Source organism: Onychostoma macrolepis, chromosome 10, assembly GCF_012432095.1.
Source record: "Onychostoma macrolepis isolate SWU-2019 chromosome 10, ASM1243209v1, whole genome shotgun sequence".
Classification (NCBI taxonomy): domain Eukaryota; kingdom Metazoa; phylum Chordata; class Actinopteri; order Cypriniformes; family Cyprinidae; genus Onychostoma; species Onychostoma macrolepis.
In genome coordinates this window covers 20,269,164-20,291,849 of record NC_081164.1, presented here as the reverse complement: position 1 = coordinate 20,291,849, position 22,686 = coordinate 20,269,164, and the positions used below count along the sequence as shown (strand labels likewise).

The 22,686-nt window shown below is 37.6% G+C and overlaps 1 protein-coding gene across 12 annotated transcripts in view; it reads right to left on the bottom strand.

Annotated features, from left to right (window-relative positions):
• Positions 1–22,686, bottom strand: part of gramd1ba (GRAM domain containing 1Ba) — a 68,511-nt gene that overhangs the window by 32,958 nt on the left and 12,867 nt on the right. For 2 of the 12 annotated variants that reach the window (XM_058789168.1, XM_058789177.1), the window contains exon 2: positions 10,054–10,131. The exons of 1 other annotated variant lie outside the window; for it this stretch is intronic. In XM_058789168.1, coding sequence (XP_058645151.1) covers positions 10,054–10,131 — 78 coding nt within the window. Of the gene's footprint in view, positions 1–6,951; positions 7,088–10,053; positions 10,132–12,006; positions 12,560–16,364; positions 16,919–22,686 lie in introns of those variants that run through there. 9 more of the 12 variants (XM_058789164.1, XM_058789162.1, XM_058789167.1 and 6 more) reach the window with 9 other exon arrangements.

Sequence of the window (22,686 nt, the reverse complement as noted above, 5' to 3'; positions counted from 1 at the left end):
CAAACTAGCTGAAAATACACTATTACTGGCAGCTAAAACTCATTCATTTAAAAAATGCATTAAAATACTAAAATATGAAATGTGTACAGTTATGATTATATAGAAAGCTCCACAGATTCACAGTACTACATTCTTATTCATAATTGTAGCTGTAAATATTATCAGATAACTTTATTAATGAATTATTGAATTGTGCTCAAAATCTATGGAAATCTGTGGAATTCAGTGTAGATTCCGTGAAGATCTACTCATACCTCACAGATTACTGAGGAGATGACTTATGATGCAAACACTGAGGTCTCTGGTGTTTTACTGAGATTCATACAGCAGCACTGGTGAATCCCACACAGGAAGGAGAACTCAATCAGTCGCTAATGACCTACTTTCACTGGCTCTATACCACTAGCGTAGCCAGAAATTTTTAAGTGGGTGGGCCTACATAAAACTGGGTGGGCCAGGTGTGTAGCATATGAAAACTGCATGTCAAATTGCCAACAAAAAATAAAGCACCAAGGTTCATTACACAGTACTTCTAAAGCATGCATTAACATTAGTAATTTGTTATATTAATGTTCATTTCAAAATTTACTAATAGGACATTATTCAAATTAAAAGTTGTATCTGTTAACATTTGCCTGAGCTGGTTAACAAAGATGAATAAACATGGTAACAAACGTATTGCTAATGTTAGTTAATGCATTAACCAACGTTAACTAAAGGAAGTTTATTAAAAAGCATTACCTCAGTCTGAAACAACGTTTAATCAAACGTCTCTGTCAGTTCACGCACATCGAGGACCGCAGAAATGTGCGCAGCTGCAAATTATGCAGTTTGTTGTGGCGACCAGGATCTAGCACACTGTTTATGTGTTTCTTTCCACAAAGGACGCATCTGTTTAGCGGATCAAACACTGTATGATAATATGATGTTTCAAACACACTTGGTTCAGAAGTTTCCGATCGATAAATCCAGCACCCTCAGGTGGTCTGTCGGGTTTCATTTGTAGACGGTTCGGATTTATTGCTAAGACTTTTACTTTTTAAAAGAATTGATCTGATTTATGTTTGCTTCACTAGGCTATTTTCAAATTAACTTCACAAACGCGCACATTTTACTATTATATCTGTACGTCGCAAACATAACATTGTGGGTGGGACTAACAGAAACGGACGAATCATCATTTTGACAAGCATATCATGCACCTATAGGAAGAGGGAAAACGACCTGTAATTGACCATGAAAACAAGCGTTTAATATTGTTAATAAATAAAGTTGCAGTGAAATAAGACGTTTATTAGTAACGTTTAATAAATTACATCCATTTGGAAAATTACAAACTTCTTATTGGGTGGGCCACAGATGAAAGTGGGTGGGCCCGGGCCCACCAAGGCCCACCCGTAGCTACGCGACTGCTCTATACGGCCCACGCTTCCAGACAAAGAACCCAAATGACTCTGAGAGTTAGTTTAATCTGCAAGTAAAGTAACTCCGTGTCCACAGACGGACAGACAGATGTCCAGACAAGACTCAGTTTACATATGGCTGAGGAAAGAGTCCATTTAACGGTAAGTCAGAAGTGCACATGAGCTTACTATGAGACTCTGTTTACAGCTCAGTGGAAAAGAAAGAGTGAGGTAGAGAGAGAGAGAGAGCGAGAGAGCAGTATCTGATTGGGGTGTTAGATAACATCAGTCTGCAGTTCTCTGATGAATCATCAGCTCTGGTAACAGAACACTGCTACTGCAGGTTTCTGTCTAATCTCATATGAAAGATGGCCTGCACATCTTTCACAGGGATCTGGCCAATTAAAGAACACAAGAACAAATGAGGCAACCAGAACATGTCGAGCACATTGACACATTATTACAAGTCAAGCAATAATGTGTTTTCACATCCTACAACAATTTTGACAGCTACCATGTTGACGGCACTGAGAAAACAGTCTGAGCTTAAATTAAAATGTGTATTTAAAAAAAAAAAAAAAATCAGTTTCCTGCTATTATCTAATATGGAATGACAGATCAAGCCGAAACTCAACACTGAACAAATCTGAACCACTTGATCTACTATAAGTTTTGATAAACAGTATGTACAGTGGCCTGATCAAGTAGGGTAAACGTACCTATTAAGCTCACCAAAATCTACATTGAGACATTTTTAGTGCACAAGATATTGGTTTCAGTACAAAAAGTTATGTTAAAATAAAATATTAATCTCTCACACAAAAATATTTAATTTTATTTTAAATGACAAAAGCATTTTAATTAAAGGAACACTCCACTTTTTGGAAATAGGCTCATTCTCCAACTCCCCAGAGTTAATAAGTTGAGTTTACTGTTTTGAATCCATTCAGCTGATCTCTGGATCTGGCGATAGCACTTTAGCATAACAGCATAGATCATTGAATCGATTAGACCAGTAGCATCGCGTTCAAAAATGACCAAGAGTTTCGATATTTGTGCCATTTAAAACTTGACTCTTCTGTAGTTATATCGCGTACTAAGACCGGCGAAAATGAAAAGTTGCGATTTTCAGGCTGATATGATTAAGAACTATACTCTCATTCCGGCGTAATAATCAAGGAACTTTGCTGCCGTACCATGGCCGCAGCAGGTGCAGTGATATTACGCAGCGCCTGAAAGTAGTCCCCTGCTAGGTACCTAGTTATAATATAGCTGGGGACTACTTTCAGGCGCTACGTAATATCACTGCGCCATGGTACGGCAGCAAAGTTCCTTGATTATTACGCCGGAATGAGAGTATAGTTCCTAGCCAAATCGGCCTAGAAAATCGCAACTTTTAATTTTCTGCTGGTCTTAGTACACAATATAACTACAGAAGAGTCACGTTTTAAATAGGACAAATATCGAAACTCTTTGGTCATTTTTGAACGCGATGCTACTGGTCTAATCGGATTCAATGATCTATGCTAAGCTATGCTAAAAGTGCTATCGCCAGATCCAGAGATCAGCTGAATGGATTCAAAAACGGTAAAACTCAACTTATTAACTCTGGGGGAGTTGGAGAATGAGCCTATTTCCAAAAAAAGTGGAGTGTTCCTTTAAGACATACATCATTAAATTCAAAAAATCTGGCTGTGCTTAATGGGTACATCATGTTTTATTCAAAATTCTTGTTTATTTTAAGGACATTTTTTAAAGAATAATTGTAAAAATATATATTTTTTGAAGGTACAAAGTCAATCACAAAAAAACAGAACACTAAAATCAAGCAACAAGGCATTCAAGTCGATCAGTTATATATTCATAATGAAGTGTCATTTAAGCCGATTTTCCACCGATTTACAGTCTGGAGAAGTTGATGCTAGTTGCCAATTATACATTTCACGTAATATTTATTAAAATGACAGGATTTTGCTAAATAAATAGTCTAGGTTGTGTATTAAGTTCATACATATTTTAATATAAACAACTATTATTAACAATATCTATGAAATTAAACTTTTTCTTATTGATGTCACACTGAAGCTGTGTGATTTTCATAGTAGTGCACCCTTTAAGCTCACCTTACAATAATATGAAGTCTTTAAATATTACAGCACTGTAAAACGACAAACCAGCAATAAACTGTCAATTTATAATATTATGGATGTAAAAGTACAAGCCAGTAATGCCTGTGAAGTAATATGTTAGCGTAGCACACAATCTTATACAGCTAGTCAGATAACTGTATTCTGTAGCATCTGCGCTGTGTTGCTAAAACTATCTTTTGAATCTAATGTAATTATTTCACACATCCAAGTTCCAGGTTATAATATGTAAAAGTCTGAACATTAATCTCTAAATTTTACAGTAAGTAGTGAAATTTACCCAGAATCAAGGCTTAAACATCTAAAAAAAATATGCACATTTAAGGGGCTCCTCTTTTGGTGAATGTTTTTAGACAGCTTTAAAAATGGCCGCCAGACAGAGTGAACACATGGAGACCCATATCTCAGTGTGCAAGGGTCTGATTGACTTGAAATTACAGGAGGTATGTAGTAACAAACACATCAATTGGTTAGACATAAAGTAGGATAATAAATTATTTTTTCTTTTTATAATCTGATCTCAAAAATGGAAGTGTGCTTAATGGGTACATGAGCTTAATAGGTAAGTTTACCCTATTTGATGCAAATGATTCAAACAAACCAATGACCAAAGGTTAACAGTTCAACATATGAACTATGAACATGTTACACTAACATGACAACCAGAATTTGTCCAAATACTGTGTTCGTTTCAAATATAACTAGTGTTAAATCATTTCAGACCCAACAAACCTAAAACCTCATAAAAAAAAAAAAAAAAAAAATTCTTTAAAAGTGTGCGTGTGCAATCACTTTTTATAATAATGCCAGCTGGCTTGTTATCTAGTTACTTAGAGCCACATTTACACTGCACAGATGACACAGAAGCACTTGTGAAGTGGCATTTAGGTGTCTTCACACAGACAGCACTGTTTAATGCTGCTCAGAGGTGGCATTAATGCGTTTACAACAATTACAACTGTATAACTTGATACTAGGGTCTGGGTCTGAGCAGGCATAATTTAGTCTGGCTTTGATGCGGCATAGCACCTTTACAATAAATTTTGAGCAGGCACAGAGCAGCCTTAACTCAGCTGCGTGAAGAGACGCCAACTGGCAAATTTACACTGCAAAGGTGGCGCAAAAGTGCTTCTGTATTGGCATTTAGGTGTTTTACACAGATTGTTTAATGCTGCTTAGAGGTGACATGAATGCATTTACATAGCAGTTAAAACTGTATATTTTAGAGGCTGAGGTGGGACAGAACAGGCATAATTCAGTCTGGCTTTAATGCATGGCACCTTTACACTGAATTTCGAGCAGGCACTGAGCAGTCCTAACTCAACTGTGTAAAAATGCCTATAACATTCAGACATTTTAAAAGCTTAGCATGCAAACACCTTTTGTGGCCACGGTATCTGTAAACTACATGGAAGTTGTTAGGAAATATGTTAAATATAGAATGATTTTTTTTTAGGGAGAGAATGCAGTGAATAATGTATGCTTCCTGTTATAGGCTCGCTGCACTTTTCTTTTGCAGCATAAGCATTTCCTAACAAACTATAGCAAAAAGGGCAACTCAGAATGTTGCTGATCATGTCAAAACAAAAACCCTGTCCAATGTACAAGGTCTGATCTCACCTTAAATACACAGAGGAATAGAGAGTGAGGCGGGCAGAGTGATTTCCTTGTTAATAAGTCTGCCTTGAACGACTGCTAATTAAAGAACAGCACTGTCACACACACACATCTGTGTTCATCAAAGCTCTGTGCCTGAAGAGAAACAGATCTAGTTAGTCTAGTTACTGTGACAGGGACACGGTGACCCTGAGCTCATGTTGACCAGAAGAACATGACATGACTCTTTCACTCTCTCATCCTCTCACTCAATTGTCTGTGTGTGTGTGTGTGTGTGTGTGTGTGTGTGTGTGTGTGTGTGTGTGACGTTCATTCTGTATAACATCACTTTGTTAAAGGGCTACTTCAACCAAAATGAACGTTCTGTCTTCACTGACTCAATCTCATGTCATTCCAAACCTGTATGCGTTTCTTTCTGTAGAACACAAAAGCAGAGTTTCTGAAGAATATCCTGGCTGCTCTTTTCAATTTAATGAAAGTGAAGATGGCATGGGTTGTTAAGCTCCAAAATGCCAAAAATGCACTGTAAAACAACATACAAACAGTCCATATGAATTGTGCATTAAGCTATATTTCAAGTTTTCTGACTAATTTTATGTCTGTATTATCAGAAAAGCTTGATATTCACCATGCTTTCCTAGGAATAAGAATTTACGAGAGAAGCAGCAATGCTCAACTCATTAATGAATCATGAATTTGAATCAGATTATTTTCAATGAACCCAGTTCACAAAACAGACTGCATGATTTGTTCACAAAATAGACTGATTTCAACTCACTGATTCAATGATTCATTCACAAAGGTCAATCATTTACAATGGCACACTCTTAAAAATAAAGGTTCTTTATTGGCATTGATGGTTCCATGAAGAACCTTGAACATCCATGGAACCTTTCAAATGCAGAAAAGGTTCTTTGTAGTGGAAAAAAGATTCTTTAGATTTGTTAAATGTTCTTCATTTAAGAACTGGTAAATGAAAGGTTCTTTGGGGAACCAAAAATGGTTCTTGTATGTATGGCATCACTGCAAAAACACCCTTTTGGAGCCTTTAATTTTAAGAATGTATTGTATGACTTCAGAAATCCTCAGTCATATGGACTACTTTATGGTACTTCTGCATCCTTTTTTGAAGCTTAAAAGCTTCTGTGCCGATTCACTGTAACCACATGGAATAAAGCGTCCAGTACATTATGCTAAATTACTGTTTTTATGTCGCTCAGAAGACAAACAGATTTGGAATGACACAGTGCTGAAAGAATAATTCATTCATTTTTGGGTGAACCATTGAATCCTCATGCATAAGTCTAACCACATACATTATAACATATTACACCTTTAAACTGATCACATGCTTTTAATGCATTTTACATTCAAAAGGCATAGCAAGAATAAGAATGTATTATAATTATTTGTAATAATGCATTTTCCAGTTATTTGAGAACTTAAAACATTATAAAACAATGTGTATTAAAAGGCATTATGAATGCAAATAATTCACAAATATGTGACTTTCTGTTCAAAACTGCTGAAAAACAAATTATTACCACACAAACATGGCTTATGTATCAATACATTGAATAATCAGGAGTTCTGTTCAACTTTCTGTCCTCTTGAGGTCTCTACTGTAAAAGATTGAAGCGTAATTCAATAGATCACAGGAAACCGTATCTGCTACAGTAATTCAGGCTGGATCAACTGACCACGAATTTCTGCCTGCCAATTACAGTCTGTACACAACACCTTTCAAGAGCCGTTTTAGAGGCAAAAACACAAAAAGTACTCACGGATCCCGGCGAAAGTGCAGTTTTTTCCTGAGCGTGGACACCCGTGGGTGACAGCCCAGTTTGACTGGTGAGGTGCATGATAAAGTCCTGCTCTGAACCATGATGCTCTAAACTCATGTAGAACTGCACACGGTTCACACACACACCCTAGTGGGATGAGGACTCCTCATTACTGAACTCACTTCACCCCTCCTCTCCTCTCCTCTCCTCTTCCTCGCTCTCTCTCTTTCTCTGCGCGGGCCGTGTCTTGTCCTGCGGTGACCTAGATCCTGCGTTTTCTCAGTGTGTGTGCTGTGGATCAGTACAGCTTGTTTCCTCACCTGAGGTGTGGCAGTGGTGAGACCACCAGCAGAGACGCTAATATGACCATCAGCGTCTCAGAGACACAAGAGATTGCATGCTACCGGCCAAAAATGCATATAAATATTATAAAAACCAGAGAAACACAGATGTGATGAGGTGAGTACATTTGGCTGTTGATTCGGCTAAACCTGAATCAAACTGGCAAGTAGGATGCAGAATTGTAATTTAAATTTTAGGAAGCAGAATTCAAACAATATGACATTCAAGTAGTTTATAGGGTTTGGTTTATTAGGTTTCCATACCTTTTGACTAGTGAGTTTCTTTTGAATTTTTTACTAAATTTTCCTTGTCTTTTCTGGTTAATGGGGAAAAAAACTGATTGTATAGAGACTGCATGTAAAACAGCTTCAAGGCAATTAAATATCAGACTAATAAACTAGCAACAACAACAACAACAACAAAAAGTACATTGTACATTCACTACAGAAATTTCCAGGAAGTAATAAGAATTGTTTTTCATAACCAGGCCTGGAAATCACAAATTCCCTGATATTTCTGATACACATACTGGGGCATTTCCAGAAACATCTGATGAAATTACATTAGCATCTTAAATGTAATGTCTATATTTTATTATATTAATTATTTTTAACTAAATTAAATATTAACACACTCATTTAAAACAAATATTTTCAACATTTCTATAGGCGGTGAAAACCATGTGACCAACTTAAATTCTGGTCAACTTATTGATGTTAAAGGGATAGGGATTTTAATTCAAAAATGAAAATTTTGTCACCATTTACTATCCCTTTAACTGTTTTAACAGCATTTAAAGTTTTATAGTTCAGAATAATGTATATTCCATGAAAAATAAATAAATAAATAAAAAATAATAATGACATAACTCATGTTTTGTCATAAAACACTTTCAAATTCAAATTTGAATTCAACGTTCAGGTCAATTTGATTTAAATTCACACTGGCGAACTGAAAGGAAGCCTGTACTGTATATGTATGTGTGTAAATGAGAGTTGAGAGCCTTCGCTGTGATCAATTCAGCCTAACGGGACACAAACAGGCTGAACATTCATCACCTTTAATGAGCATTAGCTGCTTTGCGTCACAACACAAAACTGATTTAAAAATAAGCTCAGGAATCAGCTGAAATCAGGTTGCTGAGTGCACAGAAATAAGCTGCTGGCGACTGCGTGCATACTGACTTTGACAAACTAACTTTACCAGGTGTGAAGATGCACACACAAATGACATCTTTTCAGACAAACACATGCTAAATAATGCTCATGAATGTTAATAGCAACAACAATACACAAAATCAATTAATGTACAAGCAGTGATGTTCACAAGACACATTTCATAAATACAGAAGAAAGAACACAGTGTTCCATAGGTCCAATAAAAGCACCAACGAGCAAGTGCCTGAAGCCTGGAGATGAAAAAAACTTTCATATGATATTCCAGCCGAGGATCGGCGTGTTCTCTGACCAGCTGGGCTCAACAAGAACATTTGAGCACAGCTAAAAATCTGAGCTTTCACTACAAAACTTGCTTAGCTGATTCAAAATGTGTAGCACCTGGTTTAGTTCATGCTATTTCTGAAACGATGACACAAATATATGGTCTCAGAAGAAGCCATGGGCTGTTCTATGTCGAAAGTGAAACACACAAGAGTTGTTTTTGAGATGGCACAATACAGACAGTGAGATCTGTGGTCAGACTCAAAACCAGACAACAGATGCAGAACTTGACACGGAAAGAAGAACAACTTCATAAGCAAAACATGAACCACCAAAAACAGATACTTCTCAACCACACTTGAGACTAAAACCAACACTAAAACCAACTGCCAGCAGGAACTTCACATCATGTCAACATTTTCAGCATCTGCTGAAATGGCAAAGATTGAAAGATTGAAAAAAAGATTGAAAAAAAAACAAGTGACAGAGGCTGAATCCCTGAATTTGCAAACTAGGTCTCATATTAAATACCCCAGATTAGCATGTTTCCAACTCACAGTAAAAAAAAAAGAAAAACAATTATTATCAGAAAATAAAGAGATAATTAAAACAATTCGGAAATAAGAGAAAGTCGCATTGCTTGAATTAAAGTAACAACCGATAAGTACATTTACTGTACACTGAAAGCAGTATATCGAGAGTGCACAGATGACATTCTTTTTTTAGGAAATATCACATACGATACATATTTTCCCATCACAAGTGAATTGATATAAGCATATGAATTCAGCCAGATTGTGAGCTGACCAACCACTGACCCATGTTGGATCCATAAGGAAACGGTGAGAGCAGCATAATATAAATTAGTACTGTCAAATGATTAATCGCGATTAATCGCATCCAAAATAAAAGTTTTTGTTTGCATAATATATGTGTGTGTTCTGTGTATATTTATTAAGTATAAATACACACACATACTAATACTTACATATTTTGAAAATATTTACAAGCATTTACATGTCTATATTTACATTCATATAATTTATATTATAAATGATATTTAATAAACATAACACATTTTTCTGAAGTATATACATTCATGTGTGTATTTATTTATACATAATAAATATACAGAACACATGCATATATTATGCAAACAAAAACTTTTATTTTGGATGCGATTAATCGCAATTAATCGTTTGACAGCACTAATATAAATATACGACAAATGAGATAAATGAATTAATCAGCTTCCAGATACTTTAACATGTAAAACCCACTGACAATGACAATGACATTCAAAGCAGCTCAGAGTGTGTACCTGTCGTCGCGGGGGTTGGGGCTCAGGTAGCGCGTGGACTCTTCCTCATGGCTGCTCTGCAGGCTGCTCTGCTGACTGCTGTAACACAGAGCGTCACATTACAATCACAACATAACAAATGCACACATACACTCCAGATGTCCACTCATACTGAGAATGAGACAACAGAAGGTGAGTTTGGACACACAGTGATGTCTTTTAATTACAGTAACAAAAAATGCTCAAACAAAACATACAAGATCAACACACAATGTGCACATAGTTTGACAGTTAAGTGTTTCTCAGTTTACAAATGTCCATCAAGTGTTTTAAACAGATATTTTAAGGATACTGTTTAGTCTTTTCCACTAGAGGACAGCAGAGAGTGTCCTATTTGACAAGAGTGTTATAAAACTGAAAAAACACAACAATACATGCATTTATCCAGTTAACCTAGACATGATTATCAAGTACAGTGTGCAAAGTACACTTAAGAAAAGAAATGACAGAAAAACATCATGTGCGTTCAACCACAAGAGTGGTTCCCTGAGTTCTTTCATATTGCATGAAAAGGAAGCAGGTGAGAAAACAACCTAACAGATCAACAGCAGAGCCCTACATTGGTAAACACTGGTGTATTTAAAAGGGTTTTCTACCAGCAAACACTTGACAGCTTACAGTACACAGCTGATAACTGATTCATGTCAATCATTTCAAGCATCTAACCTTAAATCCCATGTACACTACCAGTTAAAAGCTTGCACACACCTACTCATTCTTCATTAGAAGTATTTTCCACATTTTAGAATGATAGTGAAGTCATGCAATTTCTGAAATGACAAACTTAAGTATGACAATTATGCAGTGATCAAACAAAACACTTTTTTTTAAAGAAATTAACATTTTTATTCAAAGATGCATTAAATTGATCAAAAGTGACAGTAAAGACTTTTACAGTTACAAATCAATTTCAAACAAATGCTTTTTTGTTTTCTTTTTTTTTACTTTCTTTTCATCAAAGAATTAAAAAACAAACAAACACAAAAACACTGAAAAGCACAACTGTTTTCAACATTGATAATAATAAAACATGTTTCTTGAGCACCAAAAAGCATATTGTTATGCTTTTTTTTAATAAGCATGATTTCTGAAGGATCACGAGACACTGAAGACTGGAGCAATGCTGCTGAAAATTAAATTTTGTCAAATGGAAAACAGTTATTTTAAATTGAAATAATATTTCACGATAATACATTTTACTGGATTTTTGATCAAATAAATGCTGCCTTGGTGAGCAGAAGGGACTTTGGGGATGCAATGGATGCACAAATAAAAAAAAAAAAAAATCATACACTTGATTGAGGAGGATAATCTTTATTCTGTAAGAATAAAATTCCTGGGTATTTTTTTTTAAGTCTTATGACTGTTTTAACAAGTGGCATGACAGCATCTTAAATGTTGCTCCAGCTGTTTCTATTTTATAAATTAGTAATTTATAAATAATCAAGATCATAAATCAGAAATTCAGTCAAGAGTGTCCATACTTTTGGCTGGTAGTGTACTTCAAGTCTAATTGTAGCTATTGTTAAGGGTGTTGAAGTAAATGTTTAGGTCTTAGCAGATACATACAGTATATACTGCATGTTGTATTTTTGTCTATTAAAAGCCAGCGAGAGTCATGAATATTTAAGACGTCCCCAGACAAACTCCTGTCAGCATTCCTGGCAGTAGCAGGCGGCCGCTTGTTCTTCCCTCCAGCCTATAAATGTCACAGCAGAGACTTCAGTCCCTCCAGAGAAAACAGGGAAAAACACACTCACGCACACTATGGCTAATGTACCAGAGCAAGCTCACATGAAGACTCAAATGAAGTGGTGCACATTAATCATGATGGACAGCGGGAATGGAGAATGGATGTGTTTGTGTGCTGAGATCAGGCAGTGCAGGAGGGTTCGCTCTCGTGCTCATACAGACCTGCTCTCACTGCCGTGCTCTTTTTTCTCGCCTCCTCTCAGCCACTTGCGCAGGAGGAAGCGTCTGCGTTGGGGCGAGGCGCTGGGGGTGGAACAACTCGACCACGCTGCGTCCTCGTCGCTGGATGGCGTGATCTCAATGGACGGAAGCTGCAGGTACTCCTTACTCCCGGAACGCTGAAGTTGTTCCTTCTCCAGTTGCTCCTTCTCGCTCATGACGTTCTTCATCCGGCGCATTTTAAAGCGCTTGCGCCGCAGAGAGGGGCTAGACGAGCTGGACAGGGCCGGATCCACCTCGCATCCATTGCACTCCCCGTCTACTGGGCCCTGGATCTGCAGCACGGGCAGCTGGAGGGTTTCTGACATGGTTCTGCTTCTGCTCAGTCTTACATGAGTCCAGAACCAAGTACAGATGCAGATCAAAGAGCTCAGCAAGTCCACACCTGGGCTGAGCTAAGTTCAGCACTTCCTGTGAAATGGCTCAGTGCTGACATGTTGGGACTTATAGAAGATTTCCTTTAAAAACCTTCTGTCCAGAAAACCAACATAGCTCCCTAGAGGTCAGAGGAAGGTCATAGGATCTACTAGGTTAGCAGTTCTCAAACACTGGAAAATTGCAATAATTAAAAACATAAAAAGTATGTTTAATTTTAAATTAATTTATTTCAATTCTTTTTTTATGTTTAAAGTTTATTTTATTTTATTTTTTTTAAATAAAGATTTGTGCAGTTAAGAGTTTATTAACACACATTAGTACATTAGGATTGCCAGAAGTACATAAATAATTTGTTTATTTGTTTGAAAATCGCTTGTTTTGATTTAATCAGGTGTGTTTGAGAACCACTGTGCTAGGTGGACAGAGCTTTTACATGCACATAAAGATCTACACACAAAAAAAAACAAAAAAAACAAATTAGGACTTTACAGAAAAGACTACACAGAAAGGACAACATGCAAAACAAATCAGACACTATTAGGTAACAAAAATGACATATTTTGCTCTCTCTCACACATGGTCTTTCCTGCTCTGCTCTGGAGTATTACTGAAAGCCCATCGTGAAATTAAAATAAATAATCATACCTTTGTGATTTCACCTCTAATTTCCCCACATTACATTCACACCTTTAATTAGGTCGCAGTAGTGCTAACATTAGGGCTGCAACAACGAATCGATTAAATCGATAAAAATCGATTACTAAAAGCGTTGGCAACGAATTTCATAATCGATTCGTTGTGTCGCGCGACGCGGAGACGTTTGATTATTAAAAAAAAAAAACTTTAGTTGAGCGCGGAGCGGAGTGAACACACTCGGTCTCTCGCGCACGGATGGTAGCAGAGTTTGGCGCCTCATAAATAAAAAAAAAAAATTTAAAAAAATATTTAAAAAAACGAGCGGAGGTAGAGGAAAGATACACGGCGGAGGCAGAGAAATCCGTGCGACCCAAGTCATCCAAGGTGTGGGAGCAGGGGCGGCGTTTGCGTATGGCAGTTGCCATACTCTAGCCCAGTCAGGTGCTGTGAAAAATTATCCAAACTTGAGTCGCTTATAATTCGTTTTATTATTTTAAATCAGAGAGTTTTAAAAATAGTAAACCAATGATAAGCATTAAAATAACTTGTCAGTAAAACTTCGTAACGCCATTGGATCATCGAGCTCTCAGCGAGACCTCGTAACTTCACCCCGCCTTCATTCAGATGGACGCGCGCGCACAGCCTGGAGAAGATGAGATCTCTGCTTTTTCGCAATGCAAGGGTGAATAAATAATTGGTGTTTGAATAGTACAGCGTTTTCTTTACTCAAACACTATGTCAGTAAAGGATAATGTTTTTGTGTGTTTGAAGAGTGGAGAAGAATTAGTTATTTGCTGTCTATATACGTTTTAAATATCCTGTGCATTATGTGCATAAGCGCTTAATTTGAGATTTTGGCCAAGTGTATTAAACAACAAGAAAAAACTAAGCGCCCATATAGCTACAATCAAAGTTATATAACCTGTAAAAGTTGATGAAAGCATAATGCACTTGCTGCTTCAGATAACAGTTACAGCCGTTCTAATGACAAACAAAACACTCCATCTCCGTCATTCTCTGGTCAAAAACATTATTAACTCCATTTGAGCTTGATTTTCATATAATGTTAAGTGCAAGTGTCTGATACAATACCAACGCTAACGACGCAGTGTTGTTAAATTATTTAATTTTTGCACTCCCAAAAAGTCTATATATTTGGCAGATGTAAAGCATACATGTGTATGTTTTTGTGTTAGTCCATTTTTATTTTATTTTATTATTATTATAACAGCTCAGGGATGTTCAAGGAGCAACATGTTTGTGCACTTTCTAAAGATTTTAGTTCTGTTTTTGAATAAAGGGTTGGAAATGAATGCTTTTCTTTTTTTTCTTTTTTTAATCCGATTCATCGATTAATCGAAAAAATAATCGACAGATTAATCGATTATTAAAATAATCGTTAGTTGCAGCCCTAGCTAACATGAATATATATCTCAAGAAACATTTCTTATTATCAAAGTTAAAAAGCTTTGCTGCTTAATATATATATATATATATATATATATATATATATATATTTATTTCTTTTTTGAAAACAGTAATGCACCACAATTTAAAAGGTAAGAACTAAAATTTAAAATGATTTCTATTTCAAATAAATGTTCTTCTTTTGAATTTTCTAACCTGAAAAAATATCACAAAAAAAAATGTATCAGCAAAAACTCAACATAAATAATAAAAGACACTATTAATAACTGGGAATCAATAGTAACTGATAATAAGTGATCACCAAATTAGAATATTATAATGATTTGCGAAGGATCATATGACAGTAAAGACTATAATGATGCTGAAAATTCTCAGGAATAAATGACATTTTATAATATATTAAAACAGAAAACTATTCTTTTAAATTGTAATAATATTTTACAATATTTTTATTTATTTTATTTTTTATCCAAAAAATAAATGAATTAAAAAAATAAACATTTGTGAGCATAACGGACTTCTTTCAAAAACATTTAAGAAATCCTAATTATTCCAAATCGGTAGTGCATATTTATGTATTTTGTTTCTTCCCCTGAAATCCACTAAGTTACAAAAAAAAAAAAGCTTTTATCACTTTGGAGGAAGTTCTGAGTTCTGACAGTTACAGTATGTTTTCATAGTACAATGACCCTTATCTCCAAAAATCTAGGAAGCTTGATTCCTCAGGATATGGCCAAAATTTTAAAAATATATATATATATATTAAAATTAGACCCAGCCATGCATGTCAGTGTTAATATAACAGGCATCATGTAGCGCTGCACTTCAGGCGTGTGTAAGGAAGTCAGGCGTAAACATGCGAGCGAGTTCATCTTACAGGAGGAAGTGCAGTAAGCCGCAGCCCACTGAGAGCAGACACACACACTCACGGGCTGCCCATCTGCCTGCTCAACACATCACACAATCTGCTGACTGACCCCTACGGCAGGTTAGTAACCTGCCAAACACTGTTAGATCACTCCTGTTACTGCTCCACTGGAGATGGCCAGTGATTTTTTTAAATAAAAATAAGTCCCTGTTGTCTTGTCCTTAGCAGCTAAATGCCAAATATATGAGTTCTGCATTCTTAGACTTCTTTGATTATATACAAAAAAATCCTATCATGTCCCCCACTTGAGGGGCTCCGGAAGGTGCACACTGTACCACAACGCATAACATGTATTGTACATATCTGACTTTTAACTTCCTGTAAGAAAGTAAGGCTCTAAAATGAGGCCATTAACTTTTCCCCCCTTATTTAAGAAACCACAATGCATTAAAAATGCATATAAATCCCCTTTTGGTGTGAAATGTATTATATTTTATGACTGTATCTATGCCTGCCTTATAAAATGTACCATGGCACTACCAAGGGTTTTTGGACCTGGTACCATAGTAATACCAGGGTATTCTTGGCCATTTTATTTAAAATATGGTAAACAAATTTCAGTGCCATAGCTTATATCAAATTACCATGGTATTATGAAAGTACCATGGCACTTACCATCATTATACCTTAGTACTGCCACAGTAGCCTACTTTTTGTAAGACTTGTTATTTGATACTCAATAAACCAAGTCATAAGCACTTTAGAGAAAGACTGTATCAGAAAGCTTAAAAGTTGTAAGTTTAAAACTCATTCTGCAACCCCAAAGTGCATAACAATATTTAATGTAAAATATGCTATACTTTATTGTTTTAAGTGGGAAAAAAATACGATTTCAAATTCTCTTTAAAATGGTATTGATCTGGTAACAATCCTTAACGGTACAAATAAAAAGTTGAAAACATGCACTAAACAGAAATTAGGAAAATCTTACCTTTTACATTTCAAATAACCAAAACCTTCGTTTTTAATATGCAGTCGTTGTCTTTAAGTTTTAAATAGCCGGAATGAATGAGGAACTGCTACGGCGTTTATTCCCACACTGTTCCGTTATGATCTTCACGTTTCCTTTTCCCCGGAGGAATCCACTCCGATTGAAGGGGAGAGTTGTCGCGCAGAAACAAATTAAAAGTTGTTTTACAGAACAACGTGAACTGGGTTTGTTATAAGCAAAATACACAGAAAAGACTTGTGATTAAAATATTTGTGTGGAAAAAGAAAACGATCGAATGTGTCATATACGCAGAATGAGCTCTGCCCATCACCCCTCCTTCTGAAATTTAGGAGCCCCGGATCTCTCAGCATAAAAACAGCCGGTACAAGCTCGTCGTTTAAAAGAGGTTGCCGCAGCAGCCAAGTGAAACATATTAACGCAGAATATGCGACAATTTAAACTGTCGTGTTTGTGAAGAAAAAAAAAACTGTTCAACTTACTGAGGTAAAATCTAGTTCAACTTGACAGCAGTAAATACGTCTGAGAAATGTACAACCATATTAATTGATGACTAAAAATGATGACAAACACATTTTTGCCGGAAATTCTCGTCAAAAACGTACTACAACCATTTATAACTGAGATAAAAACATGAGAAGCACATCTTGCCACATCTTATCTTGCCAGCGGGAAATGCCAGTCAAAATGTACAACCACCTTCATTAGGCCTACTGAGGTAAAATCATAAGAAGCACATTGACAGCAGGAGAGAGATACTGTACAACCATCTATAACTATGGTCGAAACATCTTACATATCTTGTATGACAGAAAATACCTAGACAGCACTAATGTGTAATCCATCTTGTTATTTTAAATGTTTTATTAACAAAGTTCAGGAGAAGCACTTCAGATACTTAGCCTAATTAACACAAGAGGAACACACTCAAGTTAACCAACGCATGGGTATAAATACAGCTGACATATCTCTATCCATTTGATGGTTAATCAACATTCGGTTTGCACCTTTTGCCATTACATCACAGACTCAACTTTTTCCGTCCAAACAACGAGACCTATAATGGGGATTTTTTCGGATCCTCCGGCCAATTTGCCGGCCCCAGGACCAGTTGTTCTCCGCCAGACACGACCAGCCACACGCTCTCCACGACGTCGAGGCTTAACCTCGCCTCCACCAGCGTCACATCCATCCTCTTATCATTCGGATGCACGGATATCATCCGTGCCAACAATTGATCGTATTTAAGCCCGAGGCAAACACTGATTAATTCCGACGCACCGTCCTAGCAGAGGGTAAACAAAGTGGATTTGCATAATCTATTCGTCACCCCGCAAACCAGCCAACCTCACTCCTAAATCCGCTCCAGCCGCCAAGCCGGCCAATAGATCGAGAAAAGCCCCGAACTCGCCTCGCTCGACACCACCATTTTCCCACGCAAGACCCGGCTCTCCGCGAGCGTCGGGTCGCAGCAGCAGGCCTTCAACGAGCCTGGACCTGGGCCGCAGCAACGCCTCACTCGCTTCCCGCTTCAGCTCAGCCTTCACCGCGGCTCTCCCAGCCGCAGCACTGTATGCAGCCAGGCCTGCAGCTTCTGTTTCCAGATGCTAGCGCGAGGCGGTGTTGTCAAATAATTTTCAGGTAACATCGCTAAAGGCAGGTAATTTGTTGCTAAAAGTTGGTAAAGGATGTCGCGACATCATTGGATGTTAATGTCATTATGTAAACATCGGACGTCGGTGAGAGCCTCCCAGCCAGACAAACTTACCTTTTCCTTCCGCTTGCGCCACGAATATCGAACCCCCGTCGAACGCTACGATAGCCGTTCAGTCAAGCAATCTTGGCTTTTCAGTCCGCCTACCGGCAAGGCTTAGCCATCCGAAACGCCAGTATTGATCTCCCGTCGGATGTCACGAGAGCCTCCTGGCCGGACAACCTTACCTTTTCCATTCTACGGCCAACGAGGCTAACCCATCCAACAGGTGAGCTCGATCACCAGTCGGATGTCGGCGAGAGCCTCCCGACCACACAACTTTACCTTTCTGTCTTACCTGTCTGACACAGTGAGTCTTGATCTCCCTACGGACGCCGACGAGAGCCTCCCGGCCAGATTAACTTGCTGTTTTCATCCTACGGTCGGCGAGACTTACCCGTACGACACAGCGAGTCTTGATCTCCCATCGAGCATCAGCGAGAATCTCCCGGCCACCCAACCCTACCTTTCTGTCCGACGTGCAGCGAGGCCCAGCCGTCTGTCACCACGGGTCTCATCCCCCCACCGAACACTGTCCGAACCCTCTCAACCAAACCTCACATCTTTTCCCCACGCCTGGCGAGGCTTACCCGTCTGATGCAGTGAGTCTTGATCTCGCGTCAGATGTCGGCAAGAGTTCTCCCAGCTGGGCTCCTATACTTGCTGCCCGCAAGCGAGGCTCATCCAGCCGATGCCGTGAGTCTTGATTTCCAGTCGGAGGCTTCATGGGCCCTCTCTTTCAGCCACTCGCCCTCTGTCCTCTGATTAGCAGGGGCTGACTGCCAGTAGGGCCCATACGCCGACTCTGTGAGCTGCTCCACTCAAGGCAACTCGGGTCCTCCTGGTCAGGGTCACAACCACGCTGCTGCTCCTCCATCGGCGGGCAGGGCTCACCCGTTCCAACGGAGTGAGCACACCGTTGAGCATCGGTTCAAGCCCTCCCGACCGGGCGCCCCAAACCACACAGCATACCAGCAGCCGGTGGGGCCTACCCATCCATGCCACAAGCCGCTCGGACGGAGCACGTAGGCTCCCCTGGCCTGCCATACAGGCAACTTCTCAAAACCAGCTCCCACCAGATCTCAGTGCGTATTTTGGGGAAATCTCAGTCTGGCAGCTGTCCAACACTTAATTGCTTTTTGGGGGGTACTCTGGGTTCGGCCATTCCCGAGCTCTGAGCCCTTCCCCAGGACAGCATGCCAACTACGCATTACCATTATCTGGCTAATTATATGTAAGTGTGAACTCATGAACCTAATCTTCATTCAGTCGGCCTAACATTATTTAATTTTCTGTCCCATTTAATTGTATGCAAATGAAGACTAAAGTACAGTTCATTAAAGAAATTACACATGACTAGGGTTGGGTACCGAAACCCGGTACCAATATGGCACCAGTACCTATGTAACCGGTATGTACTAGAACTGAATCAGAATCGATCAAAATATTTGTCCTTTGTTTCTCCAAAACGAACATAAGAATCACTGGCACCGCACGTAAAAAATTATTTCCCTACTGAGAAAATGCACATGAACTCAAGTCGGAAAGCTCTAATAATACAAGTCCAACAAATCTTTGTAGTAACGCGAGCGTGCTGTTTTTACATTCAGTGTTTATTGTATTTGTTTTATCATTCAAAACGTTTATATCTTGTTTACTCAGTTACAGCAATAGCAATGCATTTGTCCATATTGGGGATTTCCTGGAGCTTCATGAGTTCCGCTACTTCTGTGACTGGATATGTGGATTTTTTTGTGCGAGGGCGCCCTCTCGCATCCAGTATGAATAAAAAAGACATCATGTGTTTAGTGCTAATGGCCAATCCAATTATTAATTGGTCATTTTTATAAATTTTTTATTATTTTTAAGTATCGGTTCAGGCACCGTTTAGGCACCGGTACGGTTTTAAAAGTATTGATTTGGCACCGGTATCGAAAAAAACCCAAACGATACCCAACCCTACACATGACTAAGGTCTAATCAAGATACTGTAGCTCAATGTTAGTTGATTCAGACATCATATGTGGAACATAAAAAGATGACAAATCTGTAAACAAATCTTCCTACCATCAGTTATAAGTTTTGAAGTTTTTCATACTGTCATCATTTATGAGATACCCAAATCCTTAAAAAATACACCTGCAAATCTAACATCATTCCCAAGAGTGTCAATAGATCCTGCTTCTTTTCATTATATTGTTTACTCTGTTGCACTACAAGTCGTTGACTTATTTATAGTATGCCAATATTTTCTAACAAACTCTTAGTAGGCTAATGTGCTTCAAAGCTTTATCTTTGGGGAGTCTCTTTAACTGGCTAAGGAACATCATGCCACATGCTGGATTTATTTGGCAGATGGCTGCTCCAGTCTGTTTTGTGTGTGACAGTTTTCCCTCACCACACCATAACGTTCCTGATGTATTCATTCACTACAGTGGAGTGAAAGTATGTGCCAACAGGCCTTCTTTCTGATTCTGAATGAGAATGTTGCGCTATTAAACGTAACTGATGAATGATCAATCGCTCAAGCAGACTGACAACACCTGTCCATGAGCCATGCCATACAAGTGTGTCTGTAATTAACACCTTTGGCCATCTGTATTCACATCCTGTCTTCTGAGAATAAAAATAAACACTTCTTGTTTCATAGTGTAAATTAAACCCCAAACTGTATGCTCCTTATGGCCACATCGAGATATGGAAGAATTTGTATATAAGATGTTTCCTTAGAATATTGTAATTTCCTTAAAGGCTTAAAGGGACAGTTCACCCCTTTTTTTTTGTCTTGTCTTGTCTATACAATGAAAGTCAATGGGGTCCAATGTTGTTCGGACTCACATTCTGCAAAATATCTTCTAAGCATACACATTTTTTAGTTACAGAGTTCAATGGGTACTGGCAGGAATAGCCCACACATTCATCTTCAGCGTCAAACTGTGCTTTTTTTGCAGCTCTCGCTCACTCTGCTATTAAAGGTTATGTAAGGTCTTACATAAAAACTGCGTCCAAGTGTAGTGGATGTGGGTGTTCAAGTTCATTCAACCCAATGGCTTTTACAGTTTTGTTCATTACTTATAGAAGCATCCTCCACCACTACAAAATAACTGGAATACATGCTCAGTGTAATGAAATAGAAAAAATCCCTAATCTGTTCTTAGAGCTTGTGAAGTACATGCTGAAAGGAATCTTTTTAAATAAAGATTTAATCAAGCTGTAAAAGAAAAATAGTGTATAATCATCAACAGACCTTTTTTTACGTATGTGAATTTAAACATCTACCCTGATTTCGGAGTTGTTTAATCAAAGTAATGAATTTTACAACAAAATATAATTGACTCCAGAGTATCAGCATTTAAATGAAATATGACCCAAGTTAAATGAAAAACACGGAAATCGAGAAGAAATTTATTCCTCATAACTCTGACTTAATTTTTCACTTCTCAGTGACAATAAATGTTGAGCTGAGATTTCAAGATCTCACATAAAAGAAAATGTAAGACATTTTCACACAGACAATAGAACGATCACATCAACCCCAACACTTTCGCAAACTATACTATATAAACGATTCTTGCACAGAACCCACACACAACGTCAGGTGCCCTTTGAAACCCACTGAAATGTAACCTGAGCGGTTAAAAAGAGGGAAATGATGCCCAGAGGCCCTTCCTGAGTATACAAAATAGGTTTGTGTGAATAATTTAGCAGTAACAACCACAAAAAAGGGCCCAAGTCACCGCATCCGGAAGACTGGACAAGAGCTGAAACACTGTATAATCTAAACAGATAAATACAAAAAAACAAAAAGACAGAAGATAATGAAGTGTGCATTGCATTTTGTATGATAGTATGAGCCAATGCACTGAACAGAGAAAAGAAAAATAGGAATCATCTAATAAGGTAAATGCTCCTGACAGCATGTGCACTGAGTGGGAAGTCACTGCCAGTTCACATGTCATATCCTGTCATAGACATGCCAGTCACTGTATCATTGTGTCATAGATGTGCCAGACGAAGAAAATTTGAGTTAGACATGTTTCCAGGGGTTTCCGACTGCTCAACCATTATATGTCTTACTTACACACCCTGAAAACTACAAGCAACATGTTATATTGTCCTTCATCTAAAACTATTTTAACCCTGCAATACATGATTTTTTTTTTACATTACAAAAATAAATTCATCAGCATTGTTTTTTTTTTATTATTTATTAATATTTATTTTATATATATATATAAGCTTTTATTTTAATATTTTTGGTTTCAGTCATTTTAGTTTTAGTAATTTAGTAAGTTTTTCATCTAATATGCTTATTTAATTTTATTTCAGCTTCATTTAAAATAACATTAACATTAAAATAATTTATTTTTTTAAACTTCAAAAGAAAAAACATAATGATTCCATATTTATTAATACGGAATTAATAATTGAAAATTATTAATTCTGAGAGTTACACATCTGTAGTGGTCAATTAAACAGCCATTTTTAGATTAAGTTTAAAAACATTTAACATTAATTTTACACTGCAAGACTATTGCAATACTGCAAACC